Genomic DNA, 19,440 nt, shown 5'->3' with positions numbered 1-19,440 from the left:
CAAAACGAGAATAGAAAACACATTGAAGCCCTTTCAAAAATCGCATCACAACTGATGATTTAAATAAACAGGGCTGATCAGGCAACAATAAGTAGGCCAAGAGGGCTGAAAGATAACTTAACCATGCTCAGAGCACAGCCTTTCCAGGCAAGAGACAGAATAAGGGGTCAATCTGGCAAGCGTTGCACCCAGCCTCAAACTTGTCCCAACTACAGGCATATACGGGTGTCTAGGGATGGCTGGCTGCCAGGATGAAATCAACTACCTCTGGGGGAAGATTGAAGGTGTTCAGTTGTCGCTGCTCAGTGTCCAAAAAGGAAGGTGGAGACTGCAAGAGACCGGGTGCAGAACTCTGCCCTGTTGATGCAACAGCAGATCCTCCCAGAGGGGCAGCCTGATCAGAGGACATATGCTCAAGACCAGGAGTTCTGGATACTAGACTCTGTGCCCAATCCAGAATCACTATGATCACTTGGGCCTGGTTGGCCCTGATCATCTTGAGAACTTGAGGCAGGAGTGGTAGCGGCAGTAAGACATATAGCAGTCACAAATTCCACTCAAGGCGGAACACATCTCAGAGCAAAAGACACCTTGAAAACTCCAATGTGCAAAAGTGCTGAAATTGCACATTCTCAGCAGTGGTGAACAAACTCAGCCAAGGTTCTCCTCATGCACGGAAGAGATCTTGTGCCACCCACGGGTGTCATTTGTTATAAACATCCCTGAAATATGACATATTTCCTTAGTGTCGTTGTCGAATGCCTTAGGAATTAAAGCATGGCAATTTAACCTAAGACTAAGAAAATAATCGGCACTGGAAGCCAACAAACGTTGCTAAAATCCTCTCATTTGTTACATACGAATTATAAACATCTCTGAAATAATATTTGTTTCTTTAGTGTCATGGCCGAGTGTCTTAGGAATTAAAGCATGGCAATTTGTTCTAAGACTAAGAAAATAATCAGATGCACAGGGAGGCAACAAAGAAAAATCATGTTTTAATATGAATACAAGTTTACATGAAATCTTAATTAACAATTTAGACACATTACTTATGCAAATCTTCAAATATCTGTACACAAAATTAGACTGGTTATGCTTGTGCAAGGCGCTCTAGAACGCTTCGGTAATCTGAGACAAGCTGCTGGTAGCTATCTTCCAACTGTTTATGTTGTAGGTTTAGGTCTATTTGGTTCATCTGGTTCGTCAACTCTTCGGGTTTGAGGCACTTTTTCATCTTGGCCATCTCCCTTTGGTTTTTCTAAAAAAAAAAAAAGGCAATTAGTTTAGCTTTCACTCAAACTTTGATAATCCCGGATCAAAAATACAGTTTTCTATGCAGTAATTACAAGAGTGTACTCCTGTGAGTCAGATGCTTACAAGCGCTGACAACAGGCCAACATTCAAGGTCAGTTCAGTAGAATAAAAAGCTGGTTGGTATTAGCCAAGCAATCGGAGTTACACGTTTTCACAGGTGCACGTGCAGGCAAGTTTGTGGATGGGAAGCAACGATTTGACTTAAACAGTGGCAAGGTAATTTCGAATTAAAAACTCTGCTCATATCTTTTGACTTAACTAGAAGGCAACATGTCATCACTCAACCACTGTGGACCACACAAGGGCTCGAAAAATGGCGGCATTTAGAAAACATTTTCTAAATCAGCAATGCTACCTAGTTGCATATTTAACAACAAGGGGTGGTGATGGACAGAGTTTCTGAATTAAGCAGAATACTCTCACCCAGTCAAGAGATCAGGGCTAGATCCAACACCGTTTTTTAGCTCACTGCACCATCCCAGTTCAGAACCTGGCTATATGCAAATTAGTCTGTTCCTGTCCCAGTGCATGATGGGAACAGGGCAAACCAAACTACCAAGCCAATTCTTACACTGGGAAGGAAACAAGCTTCCGGGGACCGGTTTCTGGCATTTCAGCCGTCGTCGGCCCGGCTTGCTTGAATCCTGATGGTGCAATGCGCAAGGGACTCACATCTGAGTTGCATAGCATATATTTATTTTCTCAATATAAAGCCCGTTCCTAATGGGAAGGACCATTTTGTTTTAACTGCCTCAGCAGAAAGACATTAGATAACAGACAAATCCCATATTGCCAGCACGTTTCACTTAGCTGCTTATGTTTGGAACAAATTACAAAAAACAATTTGACGGACAGAATGTAGATCAATGTCTTACATTCACCCCAGTACAAGGATCTGGGCCTAAATCCATCGTTTTTTGCACTCCACACCACCCTGGGTCAGATAATGGCTTTATGCAAATCAGCTCTGACCCTGTGCCCCATGGGAACAGTCCAGTCCGAACTACAACAGCCATATCTTTCCCAGACCGGAATCAAGCATCCGAGGACCGGACCGGTTTCGAGGTAACACCTCTCATCAGCCCGGCTAGCTTGACTCCAGTGGTGTGGAGTGCCTGGGACCCACGTCTGGGCATCCGCAGCGCACTTAGGGCGGAATATGCAAACACAACAGGTGATGGACCGAATAAGGATCAATGTCACACACTCAACCCAGTCCAAAGATCTGGGCCCAAATCCATCGTTTTTTTGCACTCCACACCACCCTGGGTTAGACAATGGCGATATGCAAATCAGCTCTGACCCTGTGCCCCATGGGAACAGTCCAGTCCGAACTACAACAGCCATATCTTTCCCAGACCGGAATCAAGCATCCGAGGACCGGACCGGTTTCGAGGTAACACCTCTCATCAGCCCGGCTAGCTTGACTCCAGTGGTGTGGAGGCTCTGGGACCCACGTCTGAGGTACCCCAGCACACTCAGGGAGAAAATTACAAAAAACAATTTGATGGACAGAATGTAGATCAATGTCTTACATTCACCCCAGTACAAGGATCTGGGCCTAAATCCATCGTTTTTTGCACTCCACACCACCCTGGGTCAGATAATGGCTTTATGCAAATCAGCTCTGACCCTGTGCCCCATGGGAACAGTCCAGTCCGAACTACAACAGCCATATCTTTCCCAGACCGGAATCAAGCATCCGAGGACCGGACCGGTTTCAAGGACCGGACCGGTCTGTGGGGACCGACGAGGAAGGGACCACACGCCCCAACTGATTGATTACTAACTTGTTTGTTGTCCCCTTGCTTTTAATCAATTGGTACTATAATATGGTTGACATGCAGACCTTATCTATTACTGACTGCTTGCAGGTAGAAATTGCCAAAGTGACTGAAAGAAACTTTCCTCTGTGTATTATGTGGCTGGGGGATTTTAATTGCACTGTATGTCAACATAGTGGGAGCAAGGTCTATGGTTTATTTGATACTAACGAACAACCACTCGCACACTTTAAGCACACCATACAGGGCGATGCATTAAATCATATCATTGTGGAAATTGACCTTTGAATGCTCGATATGTTGACCAACACTCCAATCCCAACCTTTCAAGGGGCCGGGGGACGAATGAGCTTAATTGACTTTGTGTTAGTTTCTAGCAGGTATGTCTACCTTATTGATGATTTTAGAATAGAAGTAAACCCTGCCAGTGATCATAACCCACTTGTTTTATTGCAGTGTATTGTGTCAGGGAAAGGTCTTCTGAACAACCAATGAAATATAGTCATAATCAAGGTATTAGGTTGAAATGGGATAGGATTAACCCTAAAACATTGGAGGAAACTATTTTTAAAGCCAATTTATCACAAGTAATGACTTGTTTGACGATTACCTCTGAGCCAGAATTGATAGTACAGAATTTTGAAGTTCTCTGTAACACTGCCACAAACTTACTTAACCTGCCAGGAAGGGTAGTATCCCGCACAACAAATGGTTTAATGCCGAATGCTCCGCAGCACAAACATTACTGAAGAAAACAAGTTACTTACCTGTAACTTTGGTTCCCCAGTATTGGTAACTTTCATAGATTCACATGCTTTGTATCATTCCCCGTCGTCGGAATGGGAGCCTCGGTAAATAGTAAAAAACCATAGTAGTAAGCACAAAGTGAAAAATAGGCCTAGGCCTCATCTCATTTTGTAGCTTATCCACCTCTTTTTGTAAAAGAGACCAAATTTCTGCAGCAGCCAATCAGAGCAGCCTCACCCCATAGAACCTTCCTGAGAGAAGCTCAGAGCCTCAGATTTTCGTAGCCGTTGTATACAGCTATCCACCAAGATCCGAAGAGTGAGCTTTCCCAGGGGAGGTGGGTGGGCGCATGTGAATCTATGAAAGTTACCAATACTGGGGAACCAAAGTTACAGGTAAGTAACTTGTTTTCTTGCCCCAGTATTGGAACTTTCATAGATTCACATGCTTTGTATCAGAGTAACTAGCAGTAAAGAAAAGCATATTTTGCCATACCTGAACCTGAAAATGTGACACATCTCTGTAAAGAACAGCAGAACACATAGGATCATGAAATATGACAATAATGCAGTATACAAAGTATGCAATAGGAAGGCGGGATAGAAAGGAAAAGCTCACCGACTTATTGGAATAGATTCCTCAGGACTGCTTGGCCCACTGCTGCATCCTCCTTCACAGAAGAATCCAGACAGTAGTGGCGGGTGAAGGTGTGAACACTGCTCCACGTTGCCGCCCTGCAAATGTCCTTGATAGGGACTCCTGCGAATAACGCCGCAGAGGAAGCCATGGATCTGGTAGAGTGAGCACGAACTGCTCGCTGCAGAGGTTTCCCAGCCGCCTGGTGACAAAATTGAATAGCACCGGAAATCCAACGGGAAATACAAGCCTTAGAAACTGCACAACCCTTGCGTGGAGCACTGAAGGAAACAAAGAGCTGTGAAGATTTCCTGAAATGCTTCGTTCGCTCCAGGTAGAATTTCAGGCATCTGTGAATGTCCAGAGAGTGCAGAGTTATTTCCGCAGGTGAAGAAGGCTTTGGAAAAAATGGCTTCAAGACTACGGGTTCATTCAGGTGGAATTCCGAAGGTACCTTCGGGATAAATTTAGGATTTGTCCGTAGAATCAGCACATTATTTTTAAACTGGAGAAATGGTTCCTCAATCGTGAAAGCCTGGATCTCACTTACTCTGCGAGCCGATGTCAGGGCTAAGAGAAGAGCCACTTTCCAGGAAAGAAACTTAAGGTCAGACTTATGCACAGGTTCAAAAGGGGCTTTCATGAGGGATGACAAAACTAGATTCAAATGCCAGGCCGGAGGTGGTGGCCGGACTGGAGGAAAGACCCTGAATAAACCCTTCAGGAATTGCTTGACAATCCTTGCTGACCATAGGGAAGGGCCTGAAGATGAACGTCGGAATCTAGAGATGGCTGCCAGATGGACCTTTATCGAAGATGGAGCCAATCCCGACTTCGCCAGTAAGAGCATGTAAGGCAAGAGCTTGTGTGGAGAAGAAGTGTACGGGTGTAAACCTTCCTTCTGGCACCAAAAACAGAATCTTTTCCATTTGGCTCGATAGGTCTTGTTGGTACTAGGGGCTCGAGCCTGAGCCAGAATGTCTCTACATTCCTTGGAGAGATCTAAACCCTGGAACTCTCTGAACTCAGGAGCCACGCTGTCAATCTCAGTGACTTCAAGTCCGGATGTAGAACCTGACCGTGAGACATTGTTAGCAAAGTTGGAACAGGATGTAGGAGAACTGGCTGGTCCTGGGAGAGGAGAAGAAGCTCCGAGTACCAAACTTGTCTGGGCCATGCTGGAGCGATCAAAATCATCCTGCACGGTTCCACCTTGAGTTTGCTGATCAACTTCGGAATCAGTGGAATGGGAGGAAAGGCGTAAACAAAGGCGCCTGACCAGGCAATCAAAAGCGCATTCCCCAAGGATTCCCGATGGTGAACCCTGCTTGCGAAGGACAGGCATTTGGCGTTCTGGGGAGTCGCAAACAGGTCGATGGATGGTGTTCCCCATCGAGCAAAGAGTTCCTCCAGAACGGTCTGATCCAGTTCCCACTCGTGAGAGACTGTCCTCTGACGACTCAAAGCGTCCGCCTTGACATTGAGTGTCCCCGCTAGATGTTCCGCTGAGAGGGAGACGTTGTTCTGTATTAACCAATTCCACAGCGTCTGGGCTTCCTTGGAGAGGGTGGAGGATCTTGTGCCACCCTGTTTGTTTATGTAGTGCATGGCTGTAGTGTTGTCCGTACGAACCAGCACTGCATTGTTTTGAATCCTCGGAAGAAAAGCTTGAAGAGCCAAGCGGATAGCGAGAAGTTCCAGGAGGTTGATATGGAACTTGCGTTGCACTGGACTCCAGTGACCGCTGACCTTTAGCTCCTGGAGGACCGCTCCCCATCCTTCCATGGAAGCATCCGTTGTTACAATCAGGGGAGATGGTGGAAGGAGGAACGATAAGCCCTTGGAAAGATTGTCTTTTTCCAGCCACCAGTTGCCTGCTTTTCTCATCTCCTTGGTAACGACAACCTTGTCGTCGAAGGATCCTGTGACTTGCCGCCACTGTCTGTCCAGTTGCTCTTGTAGTGGACGCATTCTGAGCCTGCAGTGCGGAACTAAAGGAATGCAAGATGAAATCGATCCTAGAAGTGATTTGTACTTGCGAACTGTCAGCGTCTTTCGAGATTGGAGAAGACGAGCTGAACACATTAGTTTGGTCTGGCGTTCTTCCGATGGAAGGGCTAGGCAACTGTCCGTGTTCAGGATGGCCCCTAGGAACCTTGCTGACCTGGATGGGCATAGAACCGATTTCTCCCTGTTGAGTCGGAGACCTAGTCGCTCGAACAGATCTTTGCATGTCCGGACTGCACTGGACGCTTCTGGCACAGATGGAGCTTTCAGCAGCCAATCGTCCAGGTATGGAAACACTTGAATAGCTTGTTTCCTGAGAAAAGCTGCCACCGGAGCTAGAACCTTTGTGAAGATCCGCGGGGCGGACCGGAGACCAAATGGCAGTACCTTGAATTGAAAGTGACTCTTGCCCACTGTAAATCGCAGATATTGCCTGTGAGCTGGATGAATAGGAACGTGGAAGTAGGCGTCCTCCAAATCCAGGGTCGCCATACAATCCCCCGGATTGAGCAGACGAAGGATGTCCTGAAGAGTGACCATCCTGAAGGACAATTTCACGAGATAAGTGTTGAGCTGCCGTAGATCTAAAATTGGACGCCACTTGTCCTTTGTCTTCCGAACCAGGAAGAACCTGGAATAGAACCCTTTCCCCTTCTGCGAAAGGGGTACAGGCTCTACCGCCCCCTTGGTGAAAAGTTGGTGGGCTTCGAGATGAAGGAGCCTGAGATGTTTTGGAGGGAAGGCATCCGGCGCTCTTGTTGGAGGAAGGTCTTGAAACTCCAATGTGTGTCCTTCTCTGACAATCTGGAGGACCCACTGATCCGATGTAATAATCATCCAGTTGTGTAGGCAATGGGAAATCCTGCCCCCCACAGATGTGAATGAGGGAACAGGAACAGTGGAAAGAGCCACCTGGCCGCTATTGTTTCCTGGTGTTGTCTCTCCTCTGCTGCCCCTGACGTCCTTTAGGCTGCTGGCGAGAGAAAGAGCCCCTTTGAGAGTATTGTGTCTTATACGTCTGGCTGGACTGAGATCCAGAAGAGTAGCGATTTTGATTTCCTCCACGATAAGAAGAAAAACCTCTACCTCTAGCTCCCCTGAAAGGCACCTTACGATACTGCAATGTACCCAAGGACTTAGCTGTATCCGTGTCCTTTTTGATGCCCTGCAGGGCCTCATCGACGTGCTTGCCAAACAGCATCTCACCGTCGTATGGGAGATCCAAGATCTTATTCTGCACCTCCTGCCTGAACCATGTGGCCTTTAACCACCCTTGGCGTCGCAGAACCGCCGAGCCGGCTAGTGCTCGGAATGCGGTGGTCGCAATATCCATTGCCACATCAATGACCTCCGAAGAGGCCCGTTCCCCTTCGAGCAAAATCTTCTTCACCTCCTCCTTAGACGAATCCTGCAGCTCGTCTACAAATGGAGCCAGGTCGCACCACATTTGCCGATCATAGCGTCCCAGAATCGCTAAAGCATTGGCTGCCCTAACCAGGAGACTGGCCATAGTTGAAAACCTCTTGCCCACATTGTCTAGGCGCCTGCCTTCCTTATCCGGCGGTGTAGTAATCGGCGTAGAAGGATTCTTGGATTTGCTCTGGGCCGCCTGCGAAATGACCGAATCCGGTTTCGGTTGGCCAGGTAAACATGCCGGACTGCCATCCGGTGCCTTGTACTTCTTTTCTAGTCTCGGAAGCACCGGGAGGACTGTGGCCGGATTATGCATAGCCTTCAAGCCCTCAGACCAGACATGCTCAATGATTGGAATGGACCTCACTGACTTTCTGAATGGTTCTTTAAAGTCATATAAAAAGCAATCCGATTGAACTGTGGTCACTGGGAGACCAAATCTTTTGGATGCCCTGTCCATCAGGTTGTGAAATCCTCCAACGTCCGCTGGAGGCGAAGTAATATTATTCGGGTCGGTGTTGTCCGGATCTATAGGGTCAGCAGTATTCCATGGCGCCTGTTGATCCTGATCAGGATCCACCTGCTGGTCTGCATCTGAAGATGCAGCGTCATCATCATCAGTATCTTGCACCTGTACCACCTCTTGAGGGCGCACATCCAGCGCAGTGGCACGCTCTCTTGGAGGCAAAGAATGGTCTGCCACAGGACGTAATGTCTGAGGCGGAGGTGTCTGGGGGCGCACTTGTTGGGCTTCTGGAGGCGCCGGGAAACGTTGCTTGTAGTCCCGCAACATAAGTTGTAAATCCGTCACTAAAGTGGATGGGATTGCCACCATACCTTCAGGTAACTGACGCATAGGCTGTTGTGGATGAACGTGCCTGGTAGAAGTGCGTTCCTCCTCATAATAATGCTCTGGAGCATAGTGCTGTCGTTCCAGCTGCTCCTCTTCAGAGCTAAATTCCTGCACCTTAACCTGGAGGTCAGAAGGGCTATAGGCCTGCCCAAATTCACTGAAAGTCTCTTCCTCAGAGTCATCTTCCAATAGAAGGCTAGGAGGTAATTTCTGAACCTGGCGAGGAGACGTAATCTCTGGCGTGATCTGTTTCCTTTTTCGCGAAAAAACATGTTTTTCAGAAATTTCCCTCGTCGACGAGGCCGTCGTCGACGAGGCCGTCGTCGACGGGAAGGTCTTTTGAGTCTGTGTCGACAGTGGAAGTGTAGACGTAGATACTGTCTTCGTCGCCGAGGAAAGCGTCGTCGACGAGGTGAAGCTCATCGTCGACGATGGTGGTATCGTCGACGGGACCATCGACGAGCTCGTCGTCATCAACATGGCAACCGGCGTCGTCGACATCGTCGTCGTCGAAGTCGTTCTCGTCGACGACACCGCCGTCGACGGCAGCTTTGCAGACATTGTCGTCGCCGTGGAGATGGTCACCCTCGTCGACGACGAGCAGGATTCCGGAGCCTTGAAAACAGTCGACGGTGTAGGCGTCGACACAGCCGTCGTCGACGAGCCCGTCGACGAGACAACCCTGGTAGAGCTGTCCTTCTTAACACTCGTAGACGACGTACCTGGGAGCTTAGTCGTCGACGATTTCTGCTTCTTGTCTGAAGCGACCTCTTGAGCCGGGGTTGAAGGTTTCTTGACCCCACGATCTTTCTCTGAGGAAGGTGAAGAGACTGTAGAAGCCTTTCTCACCTTTTTTGAGGCCTGTTGATCCTCAGGCTTACCCTGCCTCTCCTTTTCACCTCGGTGAGGAGATTTTTGGGCAGCCGGCCTGTCAGACCTGTCAGAGGTCCCCGGTAAGGCCTTGTGAAGGGACTCGTCTGAAGCAGAAAGGGGGGACCTACCCCTTTTCAGAGACCTTCTGGATGACACCATAGACAAGGAGCCCTCACTGTCCGAATAGACAATCTCTTTCCGGTACTTAATCTTCTGAAGCCATGTGAGGAGACGTCCTTCCCTGTCCCTCAAGGTCTTGGCTGAGAAGGATCTGCAAATCGGACAGCCTGTTGGTTTATGGTCCGGATACAAACAGTAGATACAATTCTCATGTTTGTCCTCGACAAACAACCTCTTTTTAGAGCAGGTGGCACAGGCTCTAAAAAGGGCTTTCCTCTCCGACATGCTGAGAAAAAAAAAATCCAAGTAGTTGAAGAAAAAACTGAAGAAAACTGAGCAGAGCTCAATGGAGACTCCCTTGCACAACGTGCGGTAGAAAATCTGAGGCTCTGAGCTTCTCTCAGGAAGGTTTTATGGGGTGAGGCTGCTCTGATTGGCTGCTGCAGAAATTTGGTCTCTTTTACAAAAAGAGGTGGATAAGCTACAAAATGAGATGAGGCCTAGGCCTATTTTTCACTTTGTGCTTACTACTATGGTTTTTTACTATTTACCGAGGCTCCCATTCCGACGACGGGGAATGATACAAAGCATGTGAATCTATGAAAGTTCCAATACTGGGGCAAGAAGGCTTTACATGGAGTCCCACGGGATAAGGCAATGGTTAAGAAAGCAAGAAGAAATTATAAAGATGCCATTGGAAAAAGGAAATTAGAACTGAAAAAGCAGGCCTGGGATTACCTTGAGAAAACCACTGATTTGAGAGACAGTAGGTTATTCTGGGAGGTTATAAATCGCCCTCTTTTCAGTCATGATAACAAAACCGTGGCCACGCATATAACCGGGGAGGTCTGGGAGGCCCATTACTCTAGTATCTTTAATCCAAAGAGCACTTCATTAATAAATGAAAGTGAGGATGAAATTCATCTTAATATTCAGACTGCACAACAGCTTAGTCTATCGCTTTCGTTGGGTGAAGTGGAGGAGGCCTTGAGAAGAGGTATCCCTCTCAAGGCACCAGGTCCTGACGCTGTACCCTTGGATTTGTTTAAAAATTATCCTGAAGTTTGGGCACCACTGTTGCTTAATGTTTTTAAGGTGATTACCGTGGGGCGCATTCCATCATCTTGGAAAGAGGCAGTAGATGTGCCCATTTTTAAAAAATGGTAATAAAAGCGACCCCTGTTGCTATAGGCCAATCTCCCTAATAGATGCCTCTTGCAAGCTATTGGGGAGACTAATACTGGCCCGCCTAGAGACATGGGCAAATTCCTCTGGATTCATTGTGGATACACAATATGGCTTCAGGAAAGGTAGGGGGACAACGGAGCAGTGCCTCAATCTGGCTTTGATCATGGGTAAGTACATCAAGGCCATGAGTGCTTCAATTCACCTGGCCTTTATGGACTTATCCAGTGCATTCGACACTGTGTGTAGGGGGAAATTGTGGCTGCTAATGGAGTCCATGGGGTTTGAGGAATCATTGGTTTCTTTGTTGCGCAGATTACATGCTGCTACCTCTGTGGCTATTAGATATGGCCCTAGTGGAGAAAAAACTGGGTCTATCCCCTCAACTGAAGGAGTCCGCCAGGGCTGTATTCTGGCCTTTTTTTGTTTTTAGTATACACAAATGGATGGGAAAAAAGGTTTGGACTTTCCTAAAATAAATGGCAAACATAAACCCTTATTGTCTTATGCAGACGACACTGTGTTAATGACCCTAACAGCAAATAGTATGCAAAAATGTTTGAATGCTTTTAAAGAATTCATGTTGGGATCAGACTTAAAGGTTAACTTTACAAAATCATTTACAATGGTTTGTGGCCCAAATAGGACTAAAACATGTAAATTTATTGTGGACAATATGGTCATTGAGAAAGTCTCAAATTTTAATTACTTGGGAAATCTTTTTAATAAAACACTGAATTGGGACCCTTTAATAACATCCCGGGTCCAAAAGACAAGCAGATCGATAGAGGCCCTCTTCCGCTTTGCAAGCAAATTAGGTCAAAAACCAATAGCGGAACTGAAGATACTGTACACATCGAAATGTTTGCCAGTTGTGACCTATGGGGCAGAGGTATGGGGATACCATAAAAGTGCACAAATACAAATTATGGAGAACACATTTTTAAAACGCCTTTCATCTATTCCAAATAGTTCTCCAATATTTTTTGTCATTCCGAGGTGGGTTTAGACTTCGTGAGTGATAGTATTCATGTGTCCCCCCTGCTCCAATGGGGAAAAATACGGTCCTCAGAAGATCTGCTGTTTTCAAAAGAAATTTTGAAAGACTAAATCTGGATAAGGCCATGCAGATTCCATGGCTGCGTTATGTAAAGGAAACTTTTTTTAAAATTGGTCTTGGAAACTTTTATGATAATCCTATTAAACCAGACATCAAGATGGTCATTAAGAATGCATATTGTACTACATTAGGTCTGTCCAAACAAGACAATCAATCACCAAATCAAGCGGTTATATCACAGCAACAGTTTTATTTATCTTTTACCACACATACGCAATGGCGTTTTTATTGGATTAGATTTCGGCTAAATGCACTGCACTTTTTAGTTGCTTTTCCAAAGCAAGGGGGTTGGTGTGAAAGGCTACCCCCTTGCCCATGTGACAATGTAGCTCAACAATGCACTTTGTGCTTTTTTGTACACTTTATAAAGCTCCAAGAGATCGTTTTATTAAACCTCTCTTAAGGGAAATTCGACCTTGTACATATATGAAAGATTTTGAGCATCTGAGATCGTTACAAACTGCTGTTATATGTAGTTCTATGCTTAGTTTTATTAAATCTGCTTGTTTAATCGGGAATCGTTATTGATAGTATACTTTTTGACCAGGAAGACTGTCACCCAGGCACTCGTCACCAGCCGACTGGACTACGGAAACACCCTCTACACCGGAACCACAGCCAAACTGCAGAAAAGACTCCAACGAATCCAGAACGCCTCCGCACGACTCATCCTGGACATCCCCCGACACAGCCACATCTCCGGACACTTGAGAGACCTGCACTGGCACCCCGTCAGCAAGAGAATCACGTTCCGACTCCTCACCCACGCACACAAGGCCCTCCACGACCTGGGCCCCAAGTACCTCAAAAACCGCCTGACCTTCTACACTCCCATCCGCCAGCTACGATCGACCAGCCACGCCCTCGCCACCGTTCCACGCATTCGAAGAGCCACCATGGGAGGAAGATCCTTCTCCTACCTGGCAGCCAAGACTTGGAACTCCCACCCCAACCACCTCCGTCTTACCCAAGACCATCTCTCCTTCAGGAAGCAACTCAAGACCTGGCTGTTCGAGCAGTAGCGGACCCTTCTCCCCCAAGCGCCTTGAGACCCTCCGGGTGAGTAGCGCGCTATACAAATTTGATTGATTGATTTGATATGATACATTGTTTATGCCTCTGAAATCTATGGAGATGAAATACCACTGATGATTTATATGAATGAAATTGGTCTAAACGCATTATGCTTTGGCAGCTGCCTTGCTAATCAAGGGGTTGGTGTGAGAGGCTACCCCACTTGTATATGTAATGACGTAACTTAACAATGCACTTTACATTTTTCTGCTCGCTTTCAAGAGAAGTTATTAAACTCTTCCAGAGGGATATCTGACTTTGAATATATGAGGAAGTTTGGAGCATTTGAGACTATTATTAACTGTCTCTAAATGTAGTTCTATGCTTAGTTCTATTGGACTGATTTTACTTAGGAATCATTTTGTATTAATATAATGTTTTATTGATTTTATGCTTTTGATATACTGCGTATTGTGTCCTTGTTTATGAACTTTTGGATATGAAATAAGATTTCTGAATTTGAATGTTAAATTGTATACTTTTATGATTCTTTCGAATCGAATAAAGTTATTTTGATTGATTGAATTGAGATTACTGTATAATGAAGACTTGTCTTCAGTGATTTGTTCATTTTTGCACTTTGTTCATGGCCTGTTCTCTTGAATAGCTTTGTTTATTGATTTATCTTGAAGAGACTGTCTCATTATTCTGCTTACTACCCCCCCCCCACCCCCCTTACCGGCGATTTAATTGCAACAGCTGCACTATCGTTCTGCAGCACATGTGCAGGCTGGTCTGAAGCAAGCCTACCATGCCTCCGGACATTCACTGGGCAGTTGACTATCAATCTGCTAATGTACCCATGCTTTGCAGTCCTTCACCCCTTAAGAGTTGCCATTTGATAGCAGAGTGTGCGCCTGGTCCAAGCTTCTCTACAGATTAGGTACTTACGCTACTCAGAAGTTGCCTTCTCTCACACTCCATAGAAAGACATTTAACACAATTTCACCTGGTTTAAAACCTAGACTTTTCATAGTTGGTCATGAGTCATACTCATACTGCTGATCACACACTTTTTTTGTGGTTCAAAAATGTGTGTACATGTTCTATACGTTGGCCCACCAAGTTAACTTGATTGGCCAGAAAGAAGGACCTTTCAGTTGTTGCTTCCATCTCAGGCTTTCCTCTGGAAGTTGTTGTTAGTGGCTTTTGTTTAGTTCCAAGTCCAGAAGCTTTTGTTTGCTGCATCGCTACCAATTTATATAGTTACCCACCAAACTGAAGGACACTATGCCAGCTGTATTACTGTTTCCAAGTTCACAAATGCAATGTGGTCAAGCACAGTATCCGCTATGCAGCCTGTTCTGGGCATGACATCTCTGCACTTGTTTCATTATTTTTTGCAAACCTAAATAGGTCAAATTCATCCTATCATCAGGGCCTTCAATTCTAGATCCCCCAGCAGAACATTTTTCAGTACGGACCATGCAGCTTATCATACTGTGCACTGTGCCATATTTATTTCCTATTCTCAATACTTCTTATTTGATTAACAGTTTTATTGATTTTTGAATGAACAAATAGCAGCATAGCACACTTGATCAGTTTTTCACAGCATTTTTGGGTACAATTGCGTGGATAAGATTCTCAATACTTCTTTAACCACTGCTGTAGTCAGTGAGGTCTAGAAAGTGCCAGGGTTTACACACAGTTGGTAGTAACTAAATGGCAAATAAGCAATCTGGACAATCTTCTACCTGTCTCCCCACTCTCTGCTGCAGTAAAGGTGCTTCTGGATATGGTATCCATCCAACATGGGAACTGATGCAACAAATTTGGGCTATCGGAAAACATTCAGAATCGTGTCTGATGTTGACAATGTCATGTTCTCCCGTTCACTGTGGCATTTGAGGCAGTTGGCTACACTAAACAGCCAATACACTTACAGGTATTGGACCATATGTAAATGGTTTGAATCCTTTGGAACAATTGCTCCAAGGCAGTATGCTTCCCTTTTATTCTCTTCTGAGCTTTGCTCAGTGACCGGTGGAGTGCCAGAGGGCTCTATACGTCACTAGGTTTGTTTCATGGCACAGCTCATCAGATCTCCAGGCAGCTGTACGTACATGTACACCAACACAAAGCTACTTCTCCACATAGCTGGGTGTGGCTGCTAGATTACAGGCATACATGTTGGTACTTAGGCATGAAGTGAGCAGTCACTGTCTGAGTGTCCTAATAGCGTATGGTAGTGTAGCGGCTGTTCTAGATTGTACCAGGAATTGTGCGATCAGTATTACTGGCCACAGGAACCTAAGTTAGTCCCAGGGTAGGAAAATCACGAAAACTGTAGACTTCGAAATGGTTTTCAACATTCTTGTTGGTTCTGTATATTTAAGCTGTCTCCTCAGTACAACTTTCTCCCGCTTAAGCAACAGAAAACAATCAGCAAATTGACCAGGTTCAAATCACCTTTTGGGTGTACAAGCGAGTTGTAAATGGCTATCCCAAAACTGACAAAACAGACCGCCTTTAACTGCACATCTGTGTGAACCTTCAGCACGCTAGACACTGCCATTTCTGGCGTGTCCCCAGCACAACTACTTCAATTTACATATAATGACTGGTTTGCAGACCAACAATTGTGGTTAGGTATAACCACATCAACGAACAGTACCAAAATTGCTCTGCAACCTTTTCCTACTAGGAAGCCAGGCAGATTTCCATTAACTACCCTTGAATCAGAATACCAAGCGGTTTTAGAGAAGGGTATCACAGCACAATCTTAAATCAACTTTAAAGATGCTAAGAGAAGATGGCCCCACCTCTTATTCCCCCAAAATAAAATGCAACATAACATTTAAGAGAAGCCAACAACTGAAAATGGTCATGCACCAGGTTTGCTAGAATCGGATTAAGGTCTCAACAGGACCCTGGGCATCTAATTGGAGGAAACCGGAGCATCAGGCTCATAAAATGTGATGGCAACCTAAACTTTTAAGTACCTAGGTCTATACTAATAAGACCATATTACCTCTAGGTAGGTTTTGAAGATGTCCACATATACATCTGATTCAGCTACAAGAGGTGATAAAGTAATAACATTCAGCAAGAAAGTAAATGGACTGTCATTCTGTCTGTCCAGAATGGGAGAACCTCAGCCATGTGTGCCTAGTGCACAACCTCCTGACAGCTGCCAGAATATCCAGGTTTTCTATAGAAAAGCCAACGTGATAAAAAAACTCCAGGAACAATACAGATTAGCAATGCTATAGCAGGATGTAGAACGCTCCCCATTCCATTGGAAGGTATCGCCTATTGGGGGGAGGGGGGGGGGGGGGGGGTAGGGGGGGGGGAGAAGTGTTGTTCCTCCTGAAGAAGATAAAATCGGTCCTAGAAACAAACTTGATGAGACATAGTTATCTCAAGCTATGACCATGTTGAATTACCAAGGATGTTCTGTAGGACCTTCAGGAGTTGCAGGAAAGGCAAACAGAAACCTTACTGTCCAGTCCAACATAAGCCTGTCCCAGAGGAATTCCAGACCTCCTGGCTAGCCATCAAGCAAACTGGTCCTATTTGGAATTCAGATGCAATAAGATCACCTGGCAGGAGTAAGAAACAATGAGGGTTGGAGCCTCTAGACAGTCCGTGGTGACTACACTTTGAAAAAGTGTGAATACAGCCTCAAAAAGAAGCCTGAGTTAAGAATGAAGTACTACACAGAAGCAATACCTGTGATTAAATCAAAGGGGATCTAGAATGGGTTCTGCTGTTTCTGAGCCAGCTATCTTGTAGGTCTCCAATGGAGCACTTTCTAGGCCCTTAATCAGATATTGTTTAAGCAGAGTTTTTGGTAGAAGGAGAAAACTGTCACATGGCCTGAATCCTTCACCTTTTGAGTTTATTTGAAGTGCTTGTTTACAGTAAGTGAATGTAACCTTGACATTAGAAGGATAGGGTCACTGATGCATACAGGAAACGTTCCAATTTATTATCTTTTCATGAAGATTCATCTCACACAAACCCTCCTCTTAAAAAAATTACTAGCTTTAAAAGGTGTAAAAGCATCCTTAAAACAACCTATAAGTCTGGAACATACAAAACCCCAGTTAAACTCCTACTTAATCGCAGGAACAATCCTATGCAACTTGCATACTTACATGAGGGGCAGAATAAAGTATTACTATAGAAATGGGGTCCAGGCGCAGAGGCATTAGGTTGGTGGGGCTTGAGAGCACACCTCTGCTTGTTGTTGCTTGTCTGACAGTTTGCTCCCAGCCAAGCTATGATGAGACTTGGGCTATTGGGAGCCATCAGCCTTCAGATGACAGGGCTAGCATTTATGCATCCTACTACCGGTCATAAATAGTCCCAGTCTGCAACCCTACAGCCTCAACTCAGCTCACATCCACTCCTTGCTGCAAAAGCATTGTTAGGCCCACCAGCAGCTACTCAGTGTTTACACGCCAAATCTGCAAATTCCAGCAGAAGCTTTGGGTGGGGGTTTCTAGTCTGCTCGTGCCACTCCCCTGGAATCATTGGACACAAAGTACCAGGGAAGGTGAGGTGGCACTCACTGAAGAGACTCATTGCAATACATCCTACAGCAGAGCACAGTGCACAGCAGAAATCGCATTATGTGTGAGACAAGGGCTAAAGCAGGGGCTACCAATCTAAAGATGAACGTGGGAGGTGAATAGGACGCAGAAATATTAATTGATGATGTATTTGGTGGAGGAGTCTGCCCAGGTGGCCTTAACATAAGCCTTATTATAGGCACTGTGGCCAGATAGTAACAGATGAATCATATGCCAGTATTATGGAGTGCACTATGCGAGGTGCAGCCATGTGTACCCGAGAAAAGAAACTAGGACCAGACCCCCCCAAAAAATCAAGCAATTAATGGCCAACACCATAAATTATTTTAGGTCCCTTTCCGAGAAAGATTTGCTCGTGTTTCTCCTGCTGCTGTAACGTCCCCACTGGTACAACAGCAGCCTCCACAGTTATCTGGTCTACCTGGCTTGACCACTGTATCTAAGCAACCTAAACTGATGGCTTCCAATGGCGTAGTCCGGAAATTAACAGAACAGGATTTAATAACAGCAGCTCTGAAGCTACCTCAAGTAGCCGATATTAAACTGGATACAACTAGATGCACGGGAAGGCATACGCCGGATAAGGTGCAGGACCTTATCAATATGAGATATAATGAAAATGCAGATGTACAGCCAAAAAGGCGTCATCAGACAAATAGCCATGTGGGAGAATACCTCCTTGTAGATTCCAACCTTACCAGCGAAGGGCGATCGAAGAACTATGGACACCACCTGCCCAACCTATTCCAAGTTTCATGAAAGCCATGTGCAGGACACTAGATTCAATACCTATTGCACTGACCTCACAGTAATTGAAAAGAGAAGAGCAAATCCAGATACTAATGGAAACCCTAAGCACCGTGAACGCAAAAAACAGAATTGACCAAAGAATGGCTGGTATTGAGGAAGCTGTGAAGAGTAAACTTGCATAGCCAGCTATGCCAGCAGAGGTGTTTCCCTGTTCTCCCATACTGAATAAGGTGTGAGAGATTCCACAAACCTTAGGGTCAATCATAGAGGACTGCAAGTCTCAAGGCAGGCAAGGGAGATGCCCACAAGCGAGCTAGTGGGCCAGTCTCTCACAAAGAACAACGCCGATAATGATGGCTGCAAACGGAACTATGAAAAGACCAAGTTGCGAACAGTTAAAAGGACTGCTCCTAGGGCACACAAATCCTAAAACAGGCGGATTAGGAGATTCCTGTCCCCAATAAGACCAAACTAAAAATTCAACGGACTGGAAAAAAGTGGGTAAACAGGTAGTGAAAGAGGCATGTGGGAAGGCCACCAGTGCCCCTGGACCCCCGGAATCTCCCTCACTGGTACGCCACACCCCAAAGCCCCCTGAACAATCTTCAAGTGCACGGAAGCCTACTTTGACCTTTTCTGCTGAGGCTCTGGAGGGGGAAAAAGGTCAACATACTCAAAACGCCATTAAACAGCTTGCAGATTCCGCAGCCTAGTAATCTATCCCTTCGGCACTTGCCCTCTATCTACTCCAGCCTCTTATGTGACAAACAGTCCAAGATACACACACATCAATAGATTTCCCAGTGACCTAACCAGGCAACTAACCCGAAGAGTAATGAAGGCAAGATAGCTCTGCACACCAGTTGCATTGATGATAAAGCTGTATGAACCCAGGTGCCACAAGGTTTGACCTCACTAAAAGCAAGCCTGGATTCTACCCCCCAGGTGTATCGCTACCAGCTTACTAAGGCAGCCCCACAAGGGCTCTAGGTGAGAGCCCTGGGTGGAATACTGCTGGAA

General features: G+C 45.8%; 1 protein-coding gene across 4 annotated transcripts in view; it reads right to left on the bottom strand.

The window, feature by feature from the left end:
- Positions 1-979: 979 nt before the first annotated feature.
- HAT1 (histone acetyltransferase 1) overlaps positions 980-19,440 on the bottom strand; it is a 490,786-nt gene continuing 472,325 nt past the window's right edge. For all 4 annotated transcript variants that reach the window (XM_086956126.1, XM_086956129.1, XM_086956128.1 and 1 more), the window contains one exon: positions 980-1,261. In XM_086956126.1, coding sequence (XP_086812252.1) covers positions 1,094-1,261 — 168 coding nt within the window. In that variant the 3' untranslated portion in view covers positions 980-1,093. The remainder of the gene's footprint in view (positions 1,262-19,440) is intronic.

The sequence above is a fragment of the Lissotriton vulgaris genome, chromosome 2_1 (genome assembly GCF_964263255.1).
Source record: "Lissotriton vulgaris chromosome 2_1, aLisVul1.2, whole genome shotgun sequence".
Classification (NCBI taxonomy): domain Eukaryota; kingdom Metazoa; phylum Chordata; class Amphibia; order Caudata; family Salamandridae; genus Lissotriton; species Lissotriton vulgaris.
This window is presented reverse-complemented; position numbering and strand designations above follow the sequence as displayed.